General features: G+C 45.4%; 1 protein-coding gene and 1 long non-coding RNA gene across 4 annotated transcripts in view; one reads left to right on the forward strand and one right to left on the reverse strand.

Annotated features, from left to right (window-relative positions):
- The window catches only part of PIEZO2 (piezo type mechanosensitive ion channel component 2), a 252900-nt gene that overhangs the window by 210380 nt on the left and 18738 nt on the right, over positions 1-23782 (reverse strand). For all 3 annotated transcript variants that reach the window (XM_003587787.6, XM_059881054.1, XM_059881053.1), the window contains exon 2: positions 2652-2747. In XM_003587787.6, the coding sequence (XP_003587835.2) occupies positions 2652-2747 (96 nt within the window). The remainder of the gene's footprint in view (positions 1-2651; positions 2748-23782) is intronic.
- Positions 862-6785, forward strand: LOC132343778 (uncharacterized). Its single transcript, XR_009492733.1, has 4 exons — positions 862-1053; positions 1218-1490; positions 4836-4924; positions 6670-6785. It is a non-coding gene; the product is annotated as an uncharacterized lncRNA (long non-coding RNA).

Raw genomic sequence — 23782 nt, forward strand, 5'->3', positions numbered from 1 at the left:
TCAACTGTCCTGCAACGTTTGCTCTCGTGGAGGCCGAGGGAAGCAGAGGACAAGGCCTGGGTTCCTAGATGCCAAGAACTCTAGACTCTGAAAACAAATGCACTCATTCATTCATTCTGTAAATATTGATGAATGGACGGCTAGACACCAGGCGCTGTCCCCGGTCCTGGAAACACAGTCGCGAACAAAAGAGCAAAACCTTTGCCATCTTCAAGGTGGTGCATAAGGAGGGACTCCATAACTAACTGCACTAAAATGGGCTCTGGCTCAGCCTCTGGGGAGACCTGAGTGGACGGGGGACAAGGAGAATGTCTGAGGAGCCAATAGAGTTGGGAGGATGGAGATTCCCAGCCCAAGGAGAGGGGCTTCACTGAGACCACCCTGAGCCTGAACTATACTGACATCTGACTCCTGCTGAGAAATCCAAGGAGAAAGAAGGGAGAAGCAATCTGCATACTGACTTACTAAAAGTTCCCATCCTCTGAGCCCTGATTGTGCATGCCCACCTGTGTGTGTGTGTGCAGGAGTGTGTGTGTGCGTGTGTGCATGTGTGTAGAAGTGTGTATGTGTTTGTGCATGCACATGTGAGCATGTGCGTGTGTGTGCACCTGTGCAGCAGAGGCCCTGAACGGCAGGCAAAGCAGATTCCCTAGAGTTCTCTCCCAGATGACACTGGACCTTCCTACCCATCTGTGAGAAATGTGTGTGACCCCAAGACTTCTGCAAAGCCACACAGCATCACCCTTCCAGGTCCACCAGGTCCACCACCGTGTGGCATCCACACAGGCATCTTCCTGGACCATGTGACTTGAACCTTGGACCACAGCTCCACTAGAAACGCCTGGGCTGGGTCCCTCCAATCACAGAATTAGAACTGCCAGAATGTGAGTCCTGTGAGTTCATAAAGACCACATGGGGCCTCCCTCCCTCCAGTCCCTGTGCGATTCCAGACACAGCAAATAGATAAGGTTGTGAGTCTCGGCCATGCCCCTTGGCGCTGAAAGACAGGAAGGATGGGAGGACAGGACACACAACCTCAAGCCCTGTCCCCAGGTACCAGCTGGAAAGATGCCTGCAGGCTCCCTCTGAGCTGCTGGTCCCTCAGCCCCAGGTGGGTGGGGTGTGTGGAGCGGGTAGGCAGACACCTGTGCACACGATGCTGTCTGTGTTCTGGCCTGTGACACTTTGGGGATTCAGACATTTCTTCCCATACACAGAAACTGCCCTGCGTGTCTGATCTCATCCTTCACCTGTGTGTTTCCTGACTGAGTCACCCTCTCTGTGCTCGGGCAGAGATGATGGGCCACGTTACACATGCCCACCCCCACAGAGACGGAGGCCCTGGGCAGAGCAGGACTGGGTCACTTGGGAAGAAGCAAAGCCAGGCGTCATCACTGAGTGTGACAAGGAAACCCCATGACCTGGTTCCAGATAAAACAAGGGGACACCCTGACAGAAAAGCAACAGATCATTTAATTGAGGACAAACAGGTACTCATTTCTAAAGCACTTAATTCTAAAGGTGAAACCTTCTTTCTTTAATACATGAGCTCCCAGCCATGAGGTAGGAGTTGCCCGTGTGTTGCCATCTTGGTTACGAGGCCAGAAGCTAAGCTGTTTAAATGTCTTTGTTTATGTTGGACTCTAGGAAGGCGGCTTGGGTGGGCGGGGTCTCGTAAACAACATATTTTTGGTCTGATAAGGATTTGTTTAGACTCACATCTCTCTAGCCCTTTTTCACTGTGTGTATTAAGATTTAAGCAAATTAAAAGAGCTATTACTTAAATTCTTCCTAAGGCAAGAAAACCAACAGTGCATCTGCAGTCCTAACCATCAGGATGAACAATCAATTTAACAGTCGGGGGGAGAACAGGAAAGACAGTCATGATTTACTACTCTGTTTACACCAGGACTTTACTGCTTTTCCTGAGAAGTCAGCACTGTGAGCTGGCACCGTGGAGCCACGGCCATTCCCATGTCAAGCCCGACTTCCTGTCCTTTGCTATAAACACAGGGCCATCATTCTCACCTAAGACATAGGGCACAGTCCTGATTTCTTGTAACGGCATCGTTTCAAAAAAACAATTAATTCGATTAGCTCAGTGCAGTTTAATTTCTCTCTTTGTGAAGAACTTCAAATCAGACCAGCTTCCTCGTCGGAGCCTCAAGAAAGAGTCACTGTTTCTCTCTATGCCTTCAGGTTCCTGGAGAGCACTGGGGAAGGAGCTACAGGTTTGCAATCGCACACTTGAAAAACTAGCACTGGAATCTGTGTCTTTCTGTACCTGACTGAGGCACACACGACAGATCCAGCTGACGTGTGAAGCCGTCGCAACCGCCGGCTTCCTCCCCAGGCCTCCTGCTCATGTCCTAGCTGCACTTCCCACCGCCTACTCCCAGCACAGAGAACCTGCAGATTCACTTCATTTTCATGACCACACATTGAGTTCCAGAACCTTCCAGACCCTCTGTAAACCTACAAACGCAGGCCTGCTGGGGAATATGTGTGGGAAAAACAACTGCGAGTGATAGAAACTCATCACCACCAAGTGCCCCAGCTCCCCACTGGACCGGCATTCTCCCTTCCGATAGCAACACCCCAGGGACCCCCAGATGCGCCCCGCCCTGGAGCAGAGAGCCAGGGGCTCTTACCTTGCATGGTAGCTTTAGTTGGTTCCGAGAACAGGGGGATGAGCAGGAGGTAGATGAGGTAGACGAAGGAGAGCCCGTTGTACCGGAAGGCGCAGGCTGCGGGGAAAGAAGAGGGCATTAGTGATGGTGACAGTGGCCTCAGGCATCGCGGCGTCTGGCGGCTGCATGACCACAGCACATCTTCCATAAGAAAGAAAACACAGCTGCATCTGTCTGTGCCCATCATCACACGGAGTGTGGTGAGAATCGGGGAATGACAGTGCTCCCATCACCTAACCAGGAGGCAACACCAGCACCCCTGTGACAGGCACGAAACCTGTCACAGATGAAAAGTGCCTCAGAGACTCAGGGCGATGGGCTGTGAATATGTGAGGTGTTCAGAGGAGGCTATGGGTAGTAGGAGAGGTGAGACTGAAGGGAAAAACGAGAGAAGAAAGTCTGTCAAATGCTCTGTGGCTGGGCTCGACCCCAGTTATCTAAGGAACTCTGTCTGACAAGAACGGGCCCCCAGGCTCAGGGACCCACTCACTCACTGGCCCGTTGAACAGATTCACAGGATGAAGAAGTGTGGGGATGAACGTTCATCAGAGAGAATGTGGAGCTAACATCACTAGTCCCTGACCACGTGTATAAGAAGACATTTCAGGCAGATTACACTGGAGACACACGCCTGGGGCACATGAGTTCATGTTAGTGTCAGCTCACACCAGCATTGCCCCACATCAAGCCTTATCTGTGCATTACCTCTCACTCTCACCACTCTCCTTGCACAGATTCTGTTTTTATTCTCTCTACACATGACAAAGCAGCAGGAGTAGAAAGCACAGCCGGGCTGAGGTTGGAGCCTGTGAGCTCGTCCCACTTCTGCGTCTCCATCAGGAAGTCTGGCAGCCTCCACTCCGCATCCTCACCTGTCTGACTCGTCCCCAGGAAACCATCAGGGCCTCAGGGGGCCAGAACCTTGCTTCCACAGGATGCTTGTAACTGTTTTGGTTTTATATAACCTTGTTCTGTGAGGTATCAAATCGTTCACACTGGAAATGTGTACACTGAGGGCATTCCCAAACACTAACTCTGAAGAGGGAGAAATGAGCCCACTCCTGGGTTCTCAGGGCAGAGCCTTTAGCTCCCATTATTTATCGCAAAGTCCCAAACACTTAAAGAGATGCAGGGACAACCCAAGGAGGGTAGTCAGTTCAATTGCTCAGTCGTGTCCAATTCTTTGAGAACCCATGGACTGTAGCACACCAGGCCTCCCTGTCCATCACCAACTCCCGGAGTTTGATCAAACTCATGTCCATAGAGTCAGTGATGCCATCCAACCATCTTATCCTCTGTTGGCCCCTTCTCCTCCTGCCTTCAATCTTTCCTAGCATCAGGGTCTTTTCCAGCGAGTCAGTTCTTCACATCAGGTAGCCAAACTATTGGAGCTTCAGCATCAATCCTTCCAATGAATATTCAAGATGGATTTCCTTTAGGATTGACTGGTTTGACCTCCTTGCAATCCAAGGGACTCTCAAGAGTCTTCTCTAATAACACAGTTCAAAAGTATCAATTCTTTGACGCTTAGCTTTCTTTATGGTCCAACTCTCACATCCATACAATATGTGACCCCCTGCTCCCATGAGTGGGCTGGACCTGGGGCTCCGAGTGACCAGAGACAGTGAAAGTACCAGGATCCCTCTTGGGGGCCTCTATCCTGGGTACCCCTGGTCCCTGAGGGGAGCCAGCCACTGGGTTGCAAGTTTCCCCAAGGAGAGGCCCCAAAGGAAGGAGCCGAGGTCTCCAGCCAGCAGCCAGCCTGCACCAGAAAAGGAGGAGATGGGTGAGCCTGGAAGAGGGCCTCACAGGCTGCACCCTGACTGACCTTGACTGCCCTGACCAACCTCGACTGCATCCTGACCAACCTTGACTGCAGCCCATGAGAGCCTAAGCCGGAGGCGCCTGCTGAAACTTCCTGGATTCCCCACTCCCAGAAACTCTGCAGCAGGGTTTGTTGCTTTAAGCTGCCAAATGTTTGGGTAATTTGTATGCAGCAACAGATGACTAATACCCAAACTTTCATTTAAAAAAATCAAACCACTTCTAAAAATCCACCTTCGTTTATTTTTGTCTTAAATTATCCAGTTTGACTAATGACAGTGGCCTAATTGCTGAATTTTCTGCTTTATTTTATGTGTGAAGTTGCCACCCAGGAGTCACCTGAGCTTACGGGCAAAATATGCCTTTGAACTTGTCAGCAAGGCACACTCAAGCTAGAAAAGCCTCAGAAGGTAAACAGCAACTCTCTCTTACCCAGTGTGATGTTGTCGTGGTCCACGACCTGGAATCACGGAGCACACACCCTGCCTTTGTAAAAAGTTATCAGATGCCAGTACCCACACCTCTCAGGGGGCACGCAGGCACATGGAACCCTGTCCTCTGCCTCAGGGATTTACTGTGGACACTACAAGTTTTTACAATACAGTTCTAGGGGAAAAAAAATTCTTCACTCTAGCTAAGAATGCACTCTTTCCCACTATTTCTACCTGGTTTCAACTATCCAAAATTATGTAGAAAGTTCCCTCAAAGAATGACAACAGGAATTTTCCCCAAAAAAGACCTTGCCAGGCTTAGAGAGATCACAATTAGAAACTGCATGATAACAAGTTATCAAGTAAAGAGCATTATCAACATTAGTACAGTCATTTGAACTATAGACAACTGGACTGGTCTCATTAACAAATTTCATTTTCTAAAGGTGAAAACAGATAGTTCAGGAAAAACTCTCTAAGTAGGAGAAAACATAGATGTCACTTTGACAACTTAGAGTTTAATCAGTATAGAAGGGAGAAAATCTCTTGCAAATGTGAAATTTTTAAGATGGCCGCATAACATTTATAAAAAATACTTGTGTTGCAATGCAGGTGTACTAGTTTACAATGTATTATATGATCACAAAGAGATTTATGCACACTCTAACTTCCACAATAATTGAAGGTAATAATCTCAGACTTTACTAAAAATAAGTGCCCTCAGAGCTGAATTTTTAGCAAGAATGTGTCCTCTCCTCCTCCACACCCTTCAGCAAGGCCAAAGAGGCCCCCACCATGAATCGCCTGCAAGAGGACTGAGCTTAAATGTTTAGAACCTCCATCTCAACTAAGTACATTCTAAATACTCCTTAACGGCCTCAAAATGCTTTGTTTATTTTAACTTGCCAGACCAGTAGATACACATTATTCAGAATAAGCAACCTCACTACCAAGAGACAAAACAGTGCTGTCAGGTCAGTGATTCTAGAACTTCTTTTTGTGTTTATACTTTCAATAATTTTCCTTCTGCTCTCTGAAGCCATCAATGACTTTTAAAAGGATGTCCTCTCAAAACCATGGTGATTTTTATAGAAAACAGTAAAGACAAGAGAAACAGCTGCAAAGTATTTACAATGCAGCAGAAAAAAAAGCCCAACAATTGCAGATTTTTCCTAAGGAAGCAAAACCATCAAAGAAACGAGAGACAGGAAAGACTGCCAAGTCACCTTATTCATTGTCCGTCTGTGTAAAATTCTTTCCCCCAGGACACACTCCTGTGTTTCCCATCTGGTGAAACTTATAAATGTCACGTGGTGATGCTTTAGGACAGCTAACAGACAGGACAAGATCCCTCTCTTCCCTCTTCCTGTATCTCCGACCTCCACATCCAGCAGAGGTCTGGTTCCAAGTGCTTCCTTCAAAAAGTTGCAGAAATGAGTTCTTCTAGGAGGACACCAGGGAGTCCCTTCCACTACAGTTCAGAAGGCGGCCACCTGACCACACACTCTTACCACGCAGCACCTGCCCTCTGCTCCCTACGCCACCACCACCGAGTTCACACGTGCCAGACACAAAGGGGAACAGAAGTATTCATCAAATAAGAAAACACACATACAGGCAGTCCCTATATTTTAACACTACTTTTTTTATCTAGAGATGTATGAAAGCTGACTATTCTCGGAAGTCTGTCAGTCAACACTGAATCTATCAGTTATATGTTTCAGATACTGTAAGAAGCAGAAATTCCTCATCACATAAGTTCAGTTCAGTTCAGCAGCTCGATCCTGAGAGTAACAGCATGGATGGTCTCTCGTGACTGCAATGAGTAAATAAAGCTTTTATACCAGTACATAATTCCTTAAGCTTTCTGAATACTCAGAAATAGATCTGTTTCATTGAGTCTGAAGGGCCCTGCAATTAAGTCCACAGTTCCTACAATTCCTCAAAATAGAACCTGCTCTCTTACTATTGTGATGAAGAAGAAATTAGGCTGGGTAAGTAAGTGCAGAGAAAAGGTGCAGCATTGAAACTGTTTCTTTGCTCACCTGCCATAATCTCTTGACGAGGAGAGTTAGTGTTCTAGATGGGGACATCCAGAGTCACCGAGGTCTGTGTCTTGGTATTTACTGATTTCTTTAGAAATCACTCATCATCCTTCACATAACACTCATTCTCATGTGAGGAAGGTACCCTTTACCTAAGTCAACTCACTTTTAGGTAATGCAACAATTTATAACTAGACCACTATACCTGTCTACTAGTCTATTACTAGCAGAATGCAGATTTATCTTTTAGTTTTTTTAAATATTAATTACAATTAAGCTTTAGTCTATAAAGATTGTATCTAATCTATAAAGATTAAATCTATTCATCTTTAAGAATTTAAAGCTTATTTTCCTCAGAAAAATTTTTAAAGAGAGCTGATAATCAGTCATGTTTAATTTTAAACTAACTTTTAAATTCCAGTTTTTAATTCTTAATTAATTTCATTAATTCTGTCTCATTTTTAATGAACACTATTTTTCTGTAATTTTCCCAAAAGGTAACTTATCTTCCTAATTTATACAAATTCTACTAGACTACCAGTTCACAGTAGTTGGATTTTTACATCACTGGTCCTTTGAAAAACCTAAGAGAGGTGCTTACAACCCTAATAATATGGCAGTGTTTCTTGCTGGATTTCTTAGATTTTAAATACTAAGTCTGATTCACAACTTAATCATCTATAAGATCCATCAAGATTTCAAATTTGGAAAGCTAACCCTCCATTAATCAGTATGTCTAAACTATTAGGATGAACCATTGAACTTGATATAACAAAAGTAGTTATAACAAAATATATAGTAGTTAAAACAAAAATATAACAAAAGTAGTCAACTATTAGGAAGTTCATGCCATTCAACCTGAAATAAATCAGGACTGATTACTGGACTCCATTATAAGTGGAGACTAAGTGGTATCTTCATCTAGAAATAAGAGAGATCAGTGTTCAAAGGCCACCCACGTGCTGGTCCCTGAGTGATCTGAGACAGCTATAGAAAAGGAGACATGAGGGCTGAAGAATATGTGTGTGCGTGTGTGTGTGTGTGTAGGCGTGTGTGTGTGTGTGTGTGTGTGTAGGCTTCATGTAGGCAGCACCACTTTTAATAACAGGATTAATTTACTGCCTGCCACAGTTTCCTTCTTTCAAGAAGTCAGTAAAATGAGATTTCTTTTTTTGCAAGCTTTCACTGTAGGCTTCAGAATATTCTATATTATTCTTGGCAGCATCCTCCCCAGACTGCTGTGTGCATTAGCATGAAAAGAAGTCGGTTCAGCTGCCGACATTAAGTCCTATTTCTTCCACCCTCAGCACACGATGCTGCCCGACGTGGTCTCTCCTTTAACAACTAATATGGCTGAAAAATGATTAAAAAGCACTGTTTTTATGTTGATAAATTTACTTTGACATTCTGCCTGCTTCTTCCTGGGAACACCCTCTTCCCTGACATATATGGAGCCATCGCTATTGCCTTCAAATATTTCTGGTGCTGGAGAAGTAGACACACCTTTTATGGCATGAATTCAGCCCTCGACTATGTCTGGGCTTTATGCTTCTGATACCACAGTAACGAGGAACAGCCACTGACCACAGTGCGAAATGCTTGCTTCCAGAACAACGTCCAACACAGTGAGGAACTGGACTAATGCCTCAAAATCAGCTTCTCCACCAGATAGCCTGCTTGGGTTTAATTTGGACTCACAGCCTTTGATTTTGCACTCAGTCCTTTCCTCATCACTGCAAATGCCAGTCCCACTCCAAGTCCACATAACTGAGGATGGGGTGAGCACCACACACTCTTGGCAGTGGACAAACCACAGGACACCCAGACCATGACCCCAGACTCATCCCATCCCCAGCTGCCTCTGCCTTCTGCTCTCTCTCTTGTGCATGCATGCTAAATCCCTTCAGTCGTGTTTGACTCTTTGGACCCCATGGAATGCAGCCAGCCAGGTTCCTCTGTCCATGGGATTTCCCAGACAAGAATACTAGAGCGGGTTGCCACTTCCTCCTCCACGGGATCTTCCTGACCCAGGAATTGAACCTGCATCTCCTGAATCTCCTGCATCGCAGGCAGAGTCTTTACCTACTGAGTCTCCTGGGAAGCCCCTGCTCGCTCTTACTACCCTTCTTTTCAATACCCACCACATTCTCTTGCCTCATAAAATTAAGGCAGTTTAAGATCACTGGTGAGATGCTCTACTGGGGAAATTGATCATTACAGGAACATGTTTAAGTTTACGATACAAGCTTTAATCAGCTCATGACCCTGACATGAGAGCGTGTTTGATTTTTGGTCACTAAATGAACAAGTTTTTGATCTCCTATATTTCCAAGTGTAGATGACCTTTCCTGACCCATAGCTATGTCCTGGATTTGCTAGATGACCCATAATTGTCAGAACTTTCCCCAAAGTCCTCAGAGTGAGACTGTTTGGGCATCCCAGTCTAACTCCACAAAGCAGGTCTGAGTCCTGAGCCCACTGAGCCCAGCTCAGCTGGATGCTTCCTATCAAGATTCTGTTCAGGCTGGGTTACTTCCACAGATGCCATCAATAGGTCACTGGGCCATTTCCACAGGGACGGGCGGTTGCAAAACATTCCACCCTTGGCCGGTGCCCAGGAAGAGCTCACACAACAATGCACGTCCTTAGACATGCCCCTTCTACCCACCCCACCCCCATTAGCCATCCCCAAATGCACAGCACCAGGCCTTCAATCACACTGGAACACAGACTCCCTCCTGTTCACTATTCTATTTCCAGTTTCTATTCCCATTTCTAAACATAGTAAGCAGTCAGTAAATATTTGTTGAAGGAGTAAATAGATCCCTGCCTCTTTCTTTGCAAACCTGTAATGCCCTCTGTACAACCATGGGTCCCAAATTCCAGAACATACTTCAAACTTACCCAAATGCCTGTCTCCTTCAGATAATGCCCCCATCACCCAGTAAAAAGTAATCTTCTCTGAATAAAAAAGCACACCTTTCTTGCAGTAACCAAACAATTCGGTAAGACTGCCACACTGGGAACTCTGCACCACAAAGAATGGTTGTTGCTCATAGGAGTTAACACAAAAAGATGTGCACAAAACGATGGGTCAAAACCCAGCTTAGACAGCTGTGTACAACACAGCAGGCCTATGAGGTTGACATTAATATTTTTAAGGTCCCCCATTTTCAAGAAACTAAGGTTCACAAAGGATATGCAGCTTGCCCAAGGTCAAGGTGAACTTGGATTTAATCCCAGTCAGGCTGAGTCTTACCTCCTCCACTCCCCAGCCCTCTATACACACAGAAAACATCTGGAAGAACATCAGACCATTAACCTCTGGGAGGAAGGGTTGAAGGAGGGAGAATAGTAGTCACCTTTTAAATAATAACATTAATTTTTCTCATAACAGGTATTTGTACATTTTGCATTTTAAAATCACACTGTGTGCATGCTAAGTTGCTTCAGTCGTGTCCAACTCTCTGTGACCCCATGTACCATAGCTGCCAGGCTCCTCTACCCATGGGATTCTCCAGGCAAGAATACTGGAATGGGTTTCCATGGCCTCCTGAAGGGGATCTTCCCAACCCAGGGATTAAACCTGGGTATCTTACATCTCCTGCATTGGCAGGCAGGTTCTTTAACTAAATCTAAGGAAATGTAATCACTTGCATTTCTGAATACCCATCACATTTATGATCTGGCTCCATGTGACCTTGAAGTATTTCACCCTGTAAACCCATCACCCTTTTGAATGGACTGTAAGCCCCTTAAGAGCAGGACTGTGTGTCAGCTGTGATTTTGGGAGCCCAGCAGAGTACCTCTCACATGACAATCATGTGACAATGGTGCAGAATGAATGAAGGAATGAAACACTGGACTTCTCTTACCCTTGGAGACAGAGATATCTGAGAAAAGCTGTCGTGTCTGACAAGTGGTGTAAATGTTCAATGGCTTTCACCAAACAGATGACTCTGCAATGCTCAGTCTGGCTCACATAATGACATGGCTACAAAGAAGAATATTCAAAAGCGATGAGACAAATATATCTGTTGGAAAAACAATATCTGGGTAATAATTTCCACTTAGGCATCCAGGAAGAGGCAAGAAACAAGAAAGCTTCTTGAATCATGAATCTTTCTGTCATGATGAAGTTACACTCTAGGGAGCTTCTCTTGGAAGAAAAAGGTATATGAAGTTAAAAGTCCAATTCTTAACCATTTCCTTCTTACAGATGGATTCAATGCAAATTCTACATCACTGCAAGAGGTTCTATAAGGCTTTGGTCAGCTTTGGGGGATGGAAAGACGTTTCTTAACCATATATACCACACAAAGAAAGTGGGGAAATGTGCTTTCAGTGTCCATCTTTAAACACTGACTCTCACAACCAGACTCCTAGTTGGTGGCAACTAAGAGGAAGTCAAAATGTAAACCTGAATAGAGCTGCATTGGACAAATCCACCAACATCTAAGCCTCAACTTCCCGTCTCATGGCTTTCTTGGTGGCTCAGTGGTAATGAATCCGCCTGCCAATGCAGGAGATGCAGGTTTGATCCCTGGGTCAGGAAGATCCCCTGGAGGAGGAAATGGCAACCCACTCCAGTATTCTTGTCTGGAGAATTCCATGGACAGAGGAGCCTGGCGGGCTATGGTCTATGGGGTCACAAGGAGTCGGATACAACTGAGCAACAATTTCCTGTCCCAGAGAAGGAAATATGCCAGGAATGATCTTTTAATGCTACTAGAGGCCAGTTGAATTAGCAGTACTTAAATCATAGGTAGGATGAGTTGAAAGGACTTTGCAGACCTCCTAAGCTGTCCAGGGGCCACTTCTCTTCTGGACATGACTCCTTGGTTGGTTTAGCCCTAACCGGGCATGATCTAGGGGCAAAGTTCAACTTCCACTTGGGGTTGGAGAAAAATAGCTGGGAGTAAAAGGCTTCCAGTTGACTTCTTTAAATCGAATTCACTCTCAGGACCTCCAGTATTTTCTTCCATTTCTTCAGTTAAAAATGGAGATTGCACTCAGTCATGTCCAACTCTCTGCAACCCCATGGACTGTAGGCCACCAGGCTCTTCTGTCCATGGGATTTCCCAGCAAGAATAATGGAGTGTGTTGCCATTCCCTACTTCAGAGGATCTTCCCGATCCAAAGATAAAATTTGCATCTCCTGCATTGGCAGGCAGATTCTTTACCTCTAGTTCCACCTGGGAAGCCCCCAAATGGGGAGGAACCTCTCAAAATAAAACTTCAACTATCTGGCATAAATCACACCATAGCCCACAACCAAATAATATCCACCTCCCTCATCAGTCAGGATTAAAGTTTCTCATGAACAGGTAACCAGGAGCCAAAGGAAGGGGGATGAAGACCACTGGTGGTGATCACTTTCTACAGAAAAGGGTACCATGCAGAGGTGATTCTGCATTTCTAAGCTGACCCACCCTTCCTTGGCACAAATGAATCCTAAAGACCAAATAACTCTTTTTTTCTCCCCCCGCAGATAGAGAACTAAAGTTTGTTGCTATATTTTTTCATTTTCAGCTGGAACCTGTTAATTTTTGAAGCAGACTGCCCAGAAATACAACCTGGAAAGGAAAGCAATCTCCAGCCTTCTTCATCTTACTCTTTTTCTTTTGAAACATATCCTGGGGCCCCCAAAACTCATCTTCTGGAAGCCTCTTCCAGACAGCAATAATTGGGCCATTTCATAGGAAAAAGCACTATTTGGCCCCAGCAAATAACATCAAATACACAAGCCAGGATAAGGAATGTAAGATACACAGTGGATTGAACCAATCTGTAGCTTGCTAGGAATCAGAGGTGTCAGTGTTTGTCACAGAATCACCTTAACAGTTGTCACTGCCTCTGTTCTGTAGACTCCACGGAGGCTCCAGGTGAGCCCAGGTGATCCCATCTCCGGGTAAGCCCAGGACCCACTCCACCTGCCAGACCACACCATTCACAGCCTGAGGGTCCAGCCCACAATGTGTTTAAAAAAAAAACAAACAAACACTTTTTAAAGCAGACTTGAATTGGAATGCTTACTGGCACACAAAAATCCTGCTTTGGGAAGGAAAGAAGGAAGGAAGGAAGAGGGGAGGGGAGGAGGGAAGGTGGACCTCCCACAGTGAAAACCCTGGTGGTGAGGGTGGTGACCTGAAACCTGTGAGCCACTCAGGACAGACTATAAACCATCCCCCTGCATCCCCAGCACCCAGGACGATGTCCTGACATAGCAAAAGATGGATAAACACCTGTTCACTGAACTGCATTGATGTGACATACAAGAAATGATATTTATTATGATATACACAGGTTCCTGAAAATGGATATGTCAAAAAGGAGAAATACTAAACTTATTACCATAAAAATTGATGTGAAGATGACTTTTAAAAACATCATCTTGCTTCTTCTAGCAATAAGAAAATTCAATGTGGAAGTCTTAATAACAGGTTAGTGAGACTGATAAGAGGAAAAAAGAAATAGGAGGACAAGGAAGTTATTATAAATAATCGAACAACAAAAACCAATTTGCAAGTTTGCCAGTAACTATTCTGAAGGAAGTAACTGATATGAAAACACTATTAAATGGTGAGAATGGAGTCTTGTTCCTCTAACCAAACTGTGTTGCAATTTTTAAAATGAGGCAAATAAATAATTCAGTCTTTTTAACGGGAAAAGGTAAAGGAGCTGAAAATGTCATATTTAACAGAAGTAGGATTTTAATTCAAAACTACACGCCAGTCCCCTAAGTATTTATATGGAATAGCATAAGTCTTATATGTTCTGGATAGAAAGGAGTGGCCAGTCCTGCTGTGGCTTGTCGGGAACTTGCCCACATCCTGCTCAGGGTCACCGTCAGCCCTGATCACTGACAGAGCCCAGGTGACTGCAACTCCTGGCCAATCTGCTTGCTTGACAGTGTCCTCTCCCAAGCAATACACTTGGTCTTTGTTCCTTTGATTCTAAACATATTTTTCTGACTCTAGACAATGGAGGTGTTTCTTTTCTCTGCAAATTAATAAGAACACGGAGCTGGTACTAGAGGAGTCTATAAGCTCAATAGACGGGGAGAAGAGGCCAGGTGGACACCCTGGTGCCTCCTGCAACGGGTGAGGCTGCTGGTCCCTGCTCTGGACCTCTCTGCATCCCCGAATCACTCCACGCTTCCTCCCTTCCCCCAAAGCCCTTCATCAAGAGCACCTAACTCCCCACAGCAGGTCTTCAGCTCCTGTCCATCCCCCTCAGGTGTTCATCTTCCTCCAGTGCTGGACACAGGTGTGGCAATAAGAGGGTTCTGAGGGCTATGGGGACCACACACCCTGCTGCTCCTGCCCTTCCGCCTGCCACCTCTGCCCACACTCAGAGTCCAGGTGTAACCGCCTTCTAGCAGACCCTCCCACTGCTGCTTCTTTCCCTGTTCTCTTGCCACCTTTGTACCAAAACCCACAGTGTCCTGCGTTTCCATCTTGACTGATTCAAGTGCCATCCTCAGGAAGCCATCTCCTGAGCGTCTGATGCTAAAGGGGATCACCTCCTGGGCTGTGCTCCCAGGGGCCTGTGCAGACCTCTGCATGTACCCACTATGTCTCGACTGTCCCCCAACACTTTAGGTTCTCAGAGGCATCAGCTCCATCCTAGGTTTTCCTGTATCTTCAGGAGCCCAACAGAGAAGGTCCTGAGATGAACACACAAGACCAGAATTCCCAGTGAGTCCAAATGAGGTGGAATTCCCATTCTGATGCATCTCTGACAGTGGCCTGACCAAGGAAACCTAGATGATATGAAGTGTGTTGACACATCCTCACGTGAGAAATCCAGAGAATTCTCCATGGCTGTCTACACTAATCAGCATGCCCTCATCTCTATGGGGCAGAAACAAAGAATGTCCACAGAGAGCCCATAGATGTCCACTTTCCTAGTTATTTGAGCCCAAGCATAATCCATTTAGCAATCATCTTCCTCATCACAGGTGCCATTTCTCAGCCACCAATAAAGAAGACTTTGTCAATCAAGGTCCTAACAGAACACAGGAGACACAGTCAAATCGGGTGATGAAGGACTACATCCAGGGCTACAGTCTGGGTTCAAAAAAGGTACAAAGGACAGCAGAGCAGCAGGGGGCAATCAACAGAGGAGAGAAACCTGCACCCAACTTCTGTCCCACCCCACCCCCCTCATCTCTTGCCAGCACCTCTCCATGGCCACCCAACCCAGGAGAACAAGGACAGAAAAGCACCCTAATGCAGTCCACACAGACCAGTGAGGGCAGAGCAAAGGATAGCCCATGGGAGCGAGCCAGGTAACTGCACCAGCAGCACTGAGTTTTCTTTAGTTATCACAGACACTGCTCCCCTGATGTTCTGTGTATGTCAGTTCCAGCAATTGGCAGTTTGCTCATGTTCATGACATGCCCATGTGTGTGTACCCGGGTCAGTGTCCTGACAACTGGCCACACGTCACAACCTCCTGAACCTCTGAATCCAAACTCCAGCACCCCAACAACTGTGGCTTTTCCAAGTTGGTAGCCATCCATGTAAATTCTCAGAGCTTAATTCATCTGAACTCTTCTTTCTTTCTCTCTCTCTCTCTTTTTTTTTTTTTTTTTGGCTTGTGCGGGGTCTTTGTTGCTACACTCGGGCTTTCTCTAGTTGCGGTAAACAAGAGCTACTCTCTAGTTGCAGTGCACAGGCCTCTCATTGCAGTGGCTTCTCTTGTTGGGGAGCACAGGCTCTAGAGTGTGAGGGTTTCGGTAGTTGCAGCTTGCAGGCTCCAGAGCACAGGTTCAGTAGTTGTGTGGCACGGGCTTAGCTGCTCTGTGGCATGTGTGATCTTCCCAGACCAGGCATCAAACTGGTTACCTTTGCAATGCAGAGTGGATTCTTAACCACTGGAACACTAGGGAAGCCCTGAACTCATCTTGACAATAGAATTCTCAACAGAGGGACTGAGGACCTCCCTAGTGAAACTTAAAGTCTGTCCTTGGGTTGAACTGGACAACTGGGTTGTCCTTGGGTTGAACAGGTGTAATGGAGCATCTCCAACAGAAGAGATGTAACTGAGTTTGAGAAATTATTCTCTCATTGACAGATGAGATTCCAAAGCCTGGTGGCTGATAAGTGTGCACAGATCACCAATGGCCTCTGGGACCTTCTCAAATGCCTTCCTATTCCAGGACTTGGAAAATAACGAGGAAAGGATGTACAGTAATCTGATGACCTGAACTCCTGAAATTAGTTTTAAAAGACAAAGATTTCAGGTTGAATGATGGGGGTGGGTAAGGGACATCTCCTCATCCTGGGAATAATGACGACCGTCCAGCATTTCAGAATAGCAGCTGTGCATGGGGTGCCAGCCAGTCCCTCGTATGTCCATGACAAAGCTTTCCCCAGCTGGCTCATCGTCCTGATGGCAAAGCATGTGGACGGGTGGAGGATCCATCCATCTTCTCAAACAGTCCATCTGATCACGAAGGTTTCAGCAAGAAGGAGGGGGGGCCTCCTTTTCATCCACAGAGGTGAGGAGGAGGCGAGCAGTGTTTCAAAAGCAATTCTGTCTCCTGTGCCGGCCCTCCATGGCCACCACAGCTAAGGCTCTGATGAAAGCCCAGAGCATCACAAGTCTTACCAAGAAAGCCTATTGATCTCCTGAGCCTTGATCTCAGAGTGATCATACAATTGTGACAGAAGATGTCAGACATTTCCCTATTGCATCACAGTGAAGAGGACAGCACACAAGTTTAATTGGAAATTCTGAAATGGAGCTCGAGGTATTGACCAGCCAGGCAGAGCCCTTCCAACGGGAGGAGGCAAAGCAGGAAGGTGGCCCCGATGCCCAGACTCTGTTGATCTGTGCCCCAGCTCAGCTCAGTAGCCAGGACTCGTCCTCCTATTGATTCCCCATCTCTGAGCCTCTGTCTCAGGGCCCTTTTCCTGGAACAGATGATAGCAGTCCCCTTTGACCTCTGATAAGCTGACTGCCAAGTCAAGCCTATAGATTAAATGGCCAAGAGACAAAGGAGAGGGAGGGAGAAACACAAATGGCCCCTTAAAATCAAAATGAAAACTAAGTATTTATATTTGGCTTTAAGCTTAAAAAAAATGGGAGTGTGAGGCTCCCTCCATGCAGGATGCACTGATCCCAAACGGTCTAAGGGCTTCATTTAAAATCAAAACGAAAACTAAGTATTTATATTTGGCTTTAAGTTTAAAAAAATGGAAGTGAGTGTGAGGCTCCTTCCATGCAGGACGCACCGATCCCAAACGGGTCTAAGGGCTTCACAGAGTCCACTAACTGCACTGACGGAACGCTGCGGAAACCTATTCCCGACCTGAAGGGGCGGGGTGGTTGGGGAGAGGGCAAGGGCAAGGTAAGTCAATTACTTCCGGGCAAACTGCCCAATAAGCTTCAAGTATAAATACAAGCAAAAATAGATGCACAAGCATTTTATCTTTCCAATCAGACTTTCCCAACCACACGTCCTGCTTTCTGTGAGAGGCTGCACGAGGCACAGGTGTCTTTCAAACAGGCCCACATGTTTGCACAGGAAGGTCCATTTCTTAAGAAAGCCACAAAAAAATGGTACAGATGAACCTATTCACAAAGCAAAGATGGAGACACAGATGAAGAGAACAAACCTATGGGCATCAAGGGAAAGAGGGGGTGGGATGAATTGGGAACTTGGGATTGACAAATATACGCTATTGATGGTGGTTTAGTCGCTAAGTCCTGTCTGACTCTTGCAACCCCATGGACTGTAGTCCGGCAGGCTTCTCTGTACATGGGATTTCCCAGGCAAGAATACTGGAGTGGGTTGCCATTTCCTTCTCCAATACACTATTGATACTATGTATAAAATAGATAATTAGTGAGAACCTACTGTATAGCTCAGCAAACTCAACTCAGTGCTCTGTGGTGACCTGAATGGCAAGGAAATTCAAAAAAAGAGGGGATATGTCCATACATACATAGCTGATTCACTTTGTTATACAGCAGAAACTAACACAACATTGTAAAGCCAATCTATTCCACCAGTAAAAATTAATTTATAAAAAAGAAAGCCACAAGCATACAGCTTCACGGATCCCTGTGTTAGTACACATGAAATGTTACCCCTCTAGTATCTGTTTAAAATTAAACAAGAAACATCCCCTAATAAATGTGTAGGTGCAGTGGAGACAAATTACTAGAATGGCGGGCTTTGAGCCCTGGCATTAATAGGAGGTGTTACATTGAAAATGTATTTATTCCAAGGCAAGATGATCTAAGAATTCATCTGAAGAGAGCTTTTCTGGCTATGTGTTCCCACTGACAGCATAGACAGGAGATGGGTGCCTATTTTGGGGTGACAGGGAGGTTAACTGAGATGGGAGCATGCCCAGAAGGGGCTGGCCCGTTGCGAGCATGACAGAAGTGTCTGCTCGTGTTCATAAAGCAGTTGTTGTTGGAAATCTCCTGGCAGCCGCAGCTCAAGAGCACAGAGTTCCCTGGTCAGAGTCATTCCTCAGACTCACAGATGCCCTTCTTCCGCTGTAAAAGCCCCTGAAGCCGGCCTGTCCCATCACAGTGCAGGAAGGGGGAGATCAGCAGGTTTGCATGCACTTTAGTGAAACACAGCCAGGGGTCCAATACAGGACCCTCTGGAGTGGGCAGCATACGTGCTCCTAGACATGGGGTCAGTTTCACTCAGACCCGCAGCTGAAAGTCAGCTTTCAGAAGGAGGTTACGGGAAGAGATTGAAGATGGAGAGTCACAGAGGATATTAAAAACACATCGTCTCAAGTACTCTAGCAACAAAAGCAAAGAATTGGAAATAACGGTAAGAAATAGCTTAAAATATGCTTTAAAGTCCATAATATGCAATACTGTTCATCCACTTGAAGCCATGCTGCTGACAAATTTTTACCAAGAGATTGTTAAATAATTATAGCAAATTACAAACCACATCTAAACATCTGCTTTGATTTTATGAGATGTCACATGAAGTGATAAGAGCTAGGGTAAGGAAACATAAAGATAGTAGGAATAGTCATCGTTCAGGAATGCAATTACAATTGATTTGTATTCTGTATTTACAGATTTCAGTCTCTTTTTATATTTTCTGGAATGGACATAGGTTATTTTTGTAGCCAGGAAAATAAGTTATTAAAGTTGTTTTTAATTCTCACAAAAAAAAAACAAGACACGTTTCTTTCCATAACCAAGAATCAACTTCACTGGACAGGGCAATCTGGATTCAACTCTGAATCTTGGATAAACACGAACAAAAAGGGTTTTGTAAAACCAGGAAACAGAGTCGCAGATGAGTTCAGTAGGGGCCCATCAGTAACGGAGCCCGTGTCATTAGGGTCAGAACTAAGAAAATGACAGAGCCTGGGCACCCCCACCTGCCATTCCCAGCCTTGGACCCACACACCCATCCTCCACAGAAGGAGCAGGTCTCACATTTTCTCTTGCCTTTCTCTGTCGAAACCTGTTCTCAGAAAAATTGATTTAATACGTGTCCATGGCGATCTTTAAAACCCCAGCATTCTCACAGACTCTAAGGCCTGACAAGCCCTACAGCCTTCAACACTGACTGTATTTGGGGTCAGGGCCACTTGGTGTCCAGATTTCAAATCAGAGATGATTTCTGGAAACATTCTAACTTCAGCAGCTTTGCTTCCCCTTGATACATGGCAGAAAAGTAGCCTGGAGGAAACTATCTTTTTCCCTGGTCTAGAAGGTGACTTGCCAGCTCCAGAAACCTGAGTAACATGAATGGAGAGGCGGGGACCATTTGGAGCAATGGCCCAACACCCACGAGGTTGGTTCCCAGCCAACAGACTTTGTGACCAACAGCTGATAGAAGAGGAAGATCCTAAAACAGGTGTAAAAATCACTTCACCTTCATGGATACAATTTAAGGAGCAAACAATAACTGATCATGGTTTAATTATTTTTTAAATCTTTTTAAGACTTCATTTAAGCTCATCAAGATGACAGTAGGCTAGTTCTGATGTTCTCAGATGACAGTCAGATCTGGGGCGCCAGATAGGTGTAGCGTGTTAGTCACTCAGTTGTGTCCAACTCTTAGCAACCCCATGGACTATACAGTCCATGGAATTCCCCAGGCCAGAATACTGGAGTGGGTAGCTATTCCCTTCTCCAGGGGATTTTCCCAACCCAGGGATCAAACCAGGGTCTCCTGCACTGCAGGTGGATTCTTTACCAGCTGAGCCACAAGGGAAGCCCAAGAATATTGGAGTGGATGGCCTATCCCTTCTCCAGGAGATCTTCCTGACCCAGGAACTGAACCGGGTTCTCCTACATTGCAGGCAGATTCTTTACCAACTGAGCTATCGGGGAAGCCGGGTATCAGGGCACCAGATATTCTTGCACAAAATTCTCCCTTTTCAAATGCTGGGCAGATGCCCCCAGGATGACTTCCTCTTTCATATCAAATCTCTTCCCTCCACATCTTAAACTACCTTACACGCAACTTTAAAACGTTTACATCTTCAGCAATATAGTGGGCTAAATAAAACGCTTCTCTGACTGTAAGTATCCTGAAGGTAAATAATACATCTTTTTTTGTTGTTCAAACCCATACACTTAGCCCCTGGCACAGAACCCAGTGCACCACAAATACTCAATGAATAGGTATCAAGTGACAGAATGTTGCAGGCACAGCAGTTTAAGTCTAGTGAATTCTGTGATTCCAAACTGATGACTTTCCACTATTTTCCAGTGGCATCAGTGAGTAAGGGGCGTCCCTGGTGGCTCAGATGGTAGAGAATCTGCCTGCAATGAGGGAGACGTGCATTCGATCCCTAGATCAGGAAGATCCCCTGGAGAAGGAAATGGCAAGCTACTTGAGTATTCTTGCCTGGGAAATCCCATGGATAGGGGAGCGTGGTGGGCTACAGTCCATGGGATCGCAAAAGAATCAGACACGACTGAGTGATTTTCACTCACTGAGTGAGCAAAGCGACTTCCTTCTCTTAAAGACCTAGTGGCGAAATGCAAGAGCCTCATGCAGTGGCAGGAGCCAGGAGGTGGCAGCACTGTCCCAGCAGCTCTCCAAAACCAGGTGACTTCCGCAGGGGACTTCCCAGAAGCCCTACCCATCACCGTATGAAAACAGATGCCACCACCCATTGCCCACGGGCACCCCAACATTCCTACCGAACTCCAGCTGTATTTTTGCTTCTCTTAATAAAATGAAGACATTTCTTCTTGATTTTTCAGTACAAACTTTAAACAGGAAAGAGAAACAGGAGCTAGATGAGGACCAATCATTCTCTATAAATTATAGAATATCTGTAAATACTGCCTGGAATCATTGTCCAATTCTCATAAGTGTATCTCTCCTTCGTAAACATTTGTCTGCAAATTTAGAAGCACTTAATAAAACATCACACGAAGCTGGCGTGACAAGGAGCCATCTCAGGAGCCCCGTCAGCTCTTCCTAGGAACCTGGGAATCACCCACCAGACAGGGATCCGAGGCCCATCAGTGAACTGGTGCACGTTCAGGGGTGGAGACCAGGATTCTGTGGTCCCTACACACCACTCTTGCTCAGCCCTCCACGGAAAAGACTTCCAGTTCATGCTGGGGGCATGCTCGTCCCCTCTGACGGAGCATCTCTCTGTGGTCACGTTGAAACGGCTGCACAGCAGAGACTCGCAGAGAAAGAGCCACAGTCTACTTCCACATGCGGCTCACAGTGAAAGGATGAACCTACTGAGCCCCAGCAGTCTAGACACCGGCCTCCTTCCCTTTCTCCTGGGGCCCAACGAAAAAGAAGTAATATTCCCCTTCCTTGCCAAATGGGAGATCCAAGCTACTTACAGAGAGAGTGCCCTGGCTCTGTGCTCTGGAATCACTGGTGTTTGAACTACGTGGTTTTCATTTTAAAAGTGAGGAAATTGATACCCAGTGGGGCCGAGACACTTGCCCCAGATCGGAGCTAAATTAGAAACTAGAACCCAGGTCAGATCCACTTGGCCCCTCCTGATTATCCCACACCCCAGCTCCCCCTGCCATTTCTAAAACTAACTCAATATGTGGTCGAATATATTTCTGAACAATATGGAAAACCTAACAAACTCATAAAATGCTGGTGAAAATTATTTCATTCATACCAAGTGAGAATCAAATGGCAGTGGGAAAGAAATGGGCATATCCTGCCGTGTGGTTAATAAAAGCTAATAACCTCGACGTGAACCCCTGCTCACCGGATTCCTGGATCCCAAGTTAGGACGTCAACCAGTTTGGAAGATTTGGTCCAAACAGCCCTGAAATCCCCTTGGTGCAGATCAGAGGCGAGATAGGATGAACTGGCCTCCTTTTCCTGCACTGACTTCCCCAGACTTCCAAAAATAATACTCTGGCCCAGCTGTTCAGTAAGGCCCTCAGTTTATTTGTAGTGAGTTGGAATAGGAGACCATAAATTAAACTCAGATGCCGTGAGGGAGAAATGTCAATCCTTCCAAACCCAACACTGAAAAGCATTTCTTGTTTTCAAGTAGAATGAAAGAACGTCGGGCAATGAAGCTTTGACCTGACACCCCCCAAGACTGAAGATGAAGGGCCAGAAGAATGGACTTGTCCTAAGCCAGCAAGCCAGCTCAGTCCCTTGTTTTAATCCCCAGGTACCTGAAGACATACAGAAATTTAAACAAGGGCAAAGCACAGATGTCTTCTGACCTCAGAATATTCATCTGCCAGGAAATAGGATTCCTGAACATCTAATAACACAATCATCTTTTTGAATGGTAAACAGAGATGGTCACACTATAAGAACAGACTTAACATATTTACATGAAAATGAATGACTGTGTTGTTGCCATAGTTACTATGACATCCCCTGCATTCAACAATCTTACACACACATCTAGTTATCTTGCTAGTATTTCTGTAGGTCATCTTTTTGGAAGATAAAGTGGGCATATTTTGAATTTCAATAGTTAATACCACGTGGGTGCTGCATGCTAAGTCCCTTCAGTCCTGTCCAACTCTTTACAATGCCATGGACTGTAGCCAGCCAGGCTCCTCTGCCCATGGGATTTCCCAGGCAAGAATAATGAAGTGGGTTGCCATAACTCCTCCAGGGGATCTTCCTGACCCAGGGATTGAACCCAGGTCTCCTGCATTGCAGGCATATGTTTTACTGTTTGAGCCACCAGGGCAACCCAGTTAATACCATACTTTCCTCAAGGGAAAAAAAAAAGGGAAAGCCCTGTCTAGGAGCTCCTTGTTAAATGCACCCTCAACACTTCCAAATCGGTCTGTTGTCTTTGCCATTTATGTTTCAACAGGTGAGGTATGTGGTCTTCTTATCATTTTAATTACATTTTTATCATGAATGGGTTTGACTCTATTTTTGTATGACTTACTGGTAACTTGCACTTCTTTTTTGTAAGTTATTGATAAATATTTTCCATTTTTCTTGGAAGCTCTCTCTCTTTTATTGCAGCCAAATTATCACATCCTCTAACAAACCATGGAGAGCAAACCTTTGTTCATTATACACATTACAAATGTTTTCTCCCCAGAGATATTTGGCCTTTATATAGCTTTATGAAGTTTTCATCATAAAAAATCCTTTAATTATTTTATATTAAGAAAATTAAGAGTATTTTAAATTGGATCAATATAAAGCTTTTAATTGTTGTTGTTCAGTCACTAAGTCATGTCCGACTCTTTAAGACCCCGTGGACTGCAGCACGCCAGGCTCCTTTGTCCTTCACTATGTCCCACAGTTCAAACTCATATGCTCAAACTCATATCCATCGAGTTAGTGATGCCATCCAACCAT

The sequence above is a fragment of the Bos taurus genome, chromosome 24 (genome assembly GCF_002263795.3).
Source record: "Bos taurus isolate L1 Dominette 01449 registration number 42190680 breed Hereford chromosome 24, ARS-UCD2.0, whole genome shotgun sequence".
Classification (NCBI taxonomy): Eukaryota; Metazoa; Chordata; class Mammalia; order Artiodactyla; family Bovidae; genus Bos; species Bos taurus.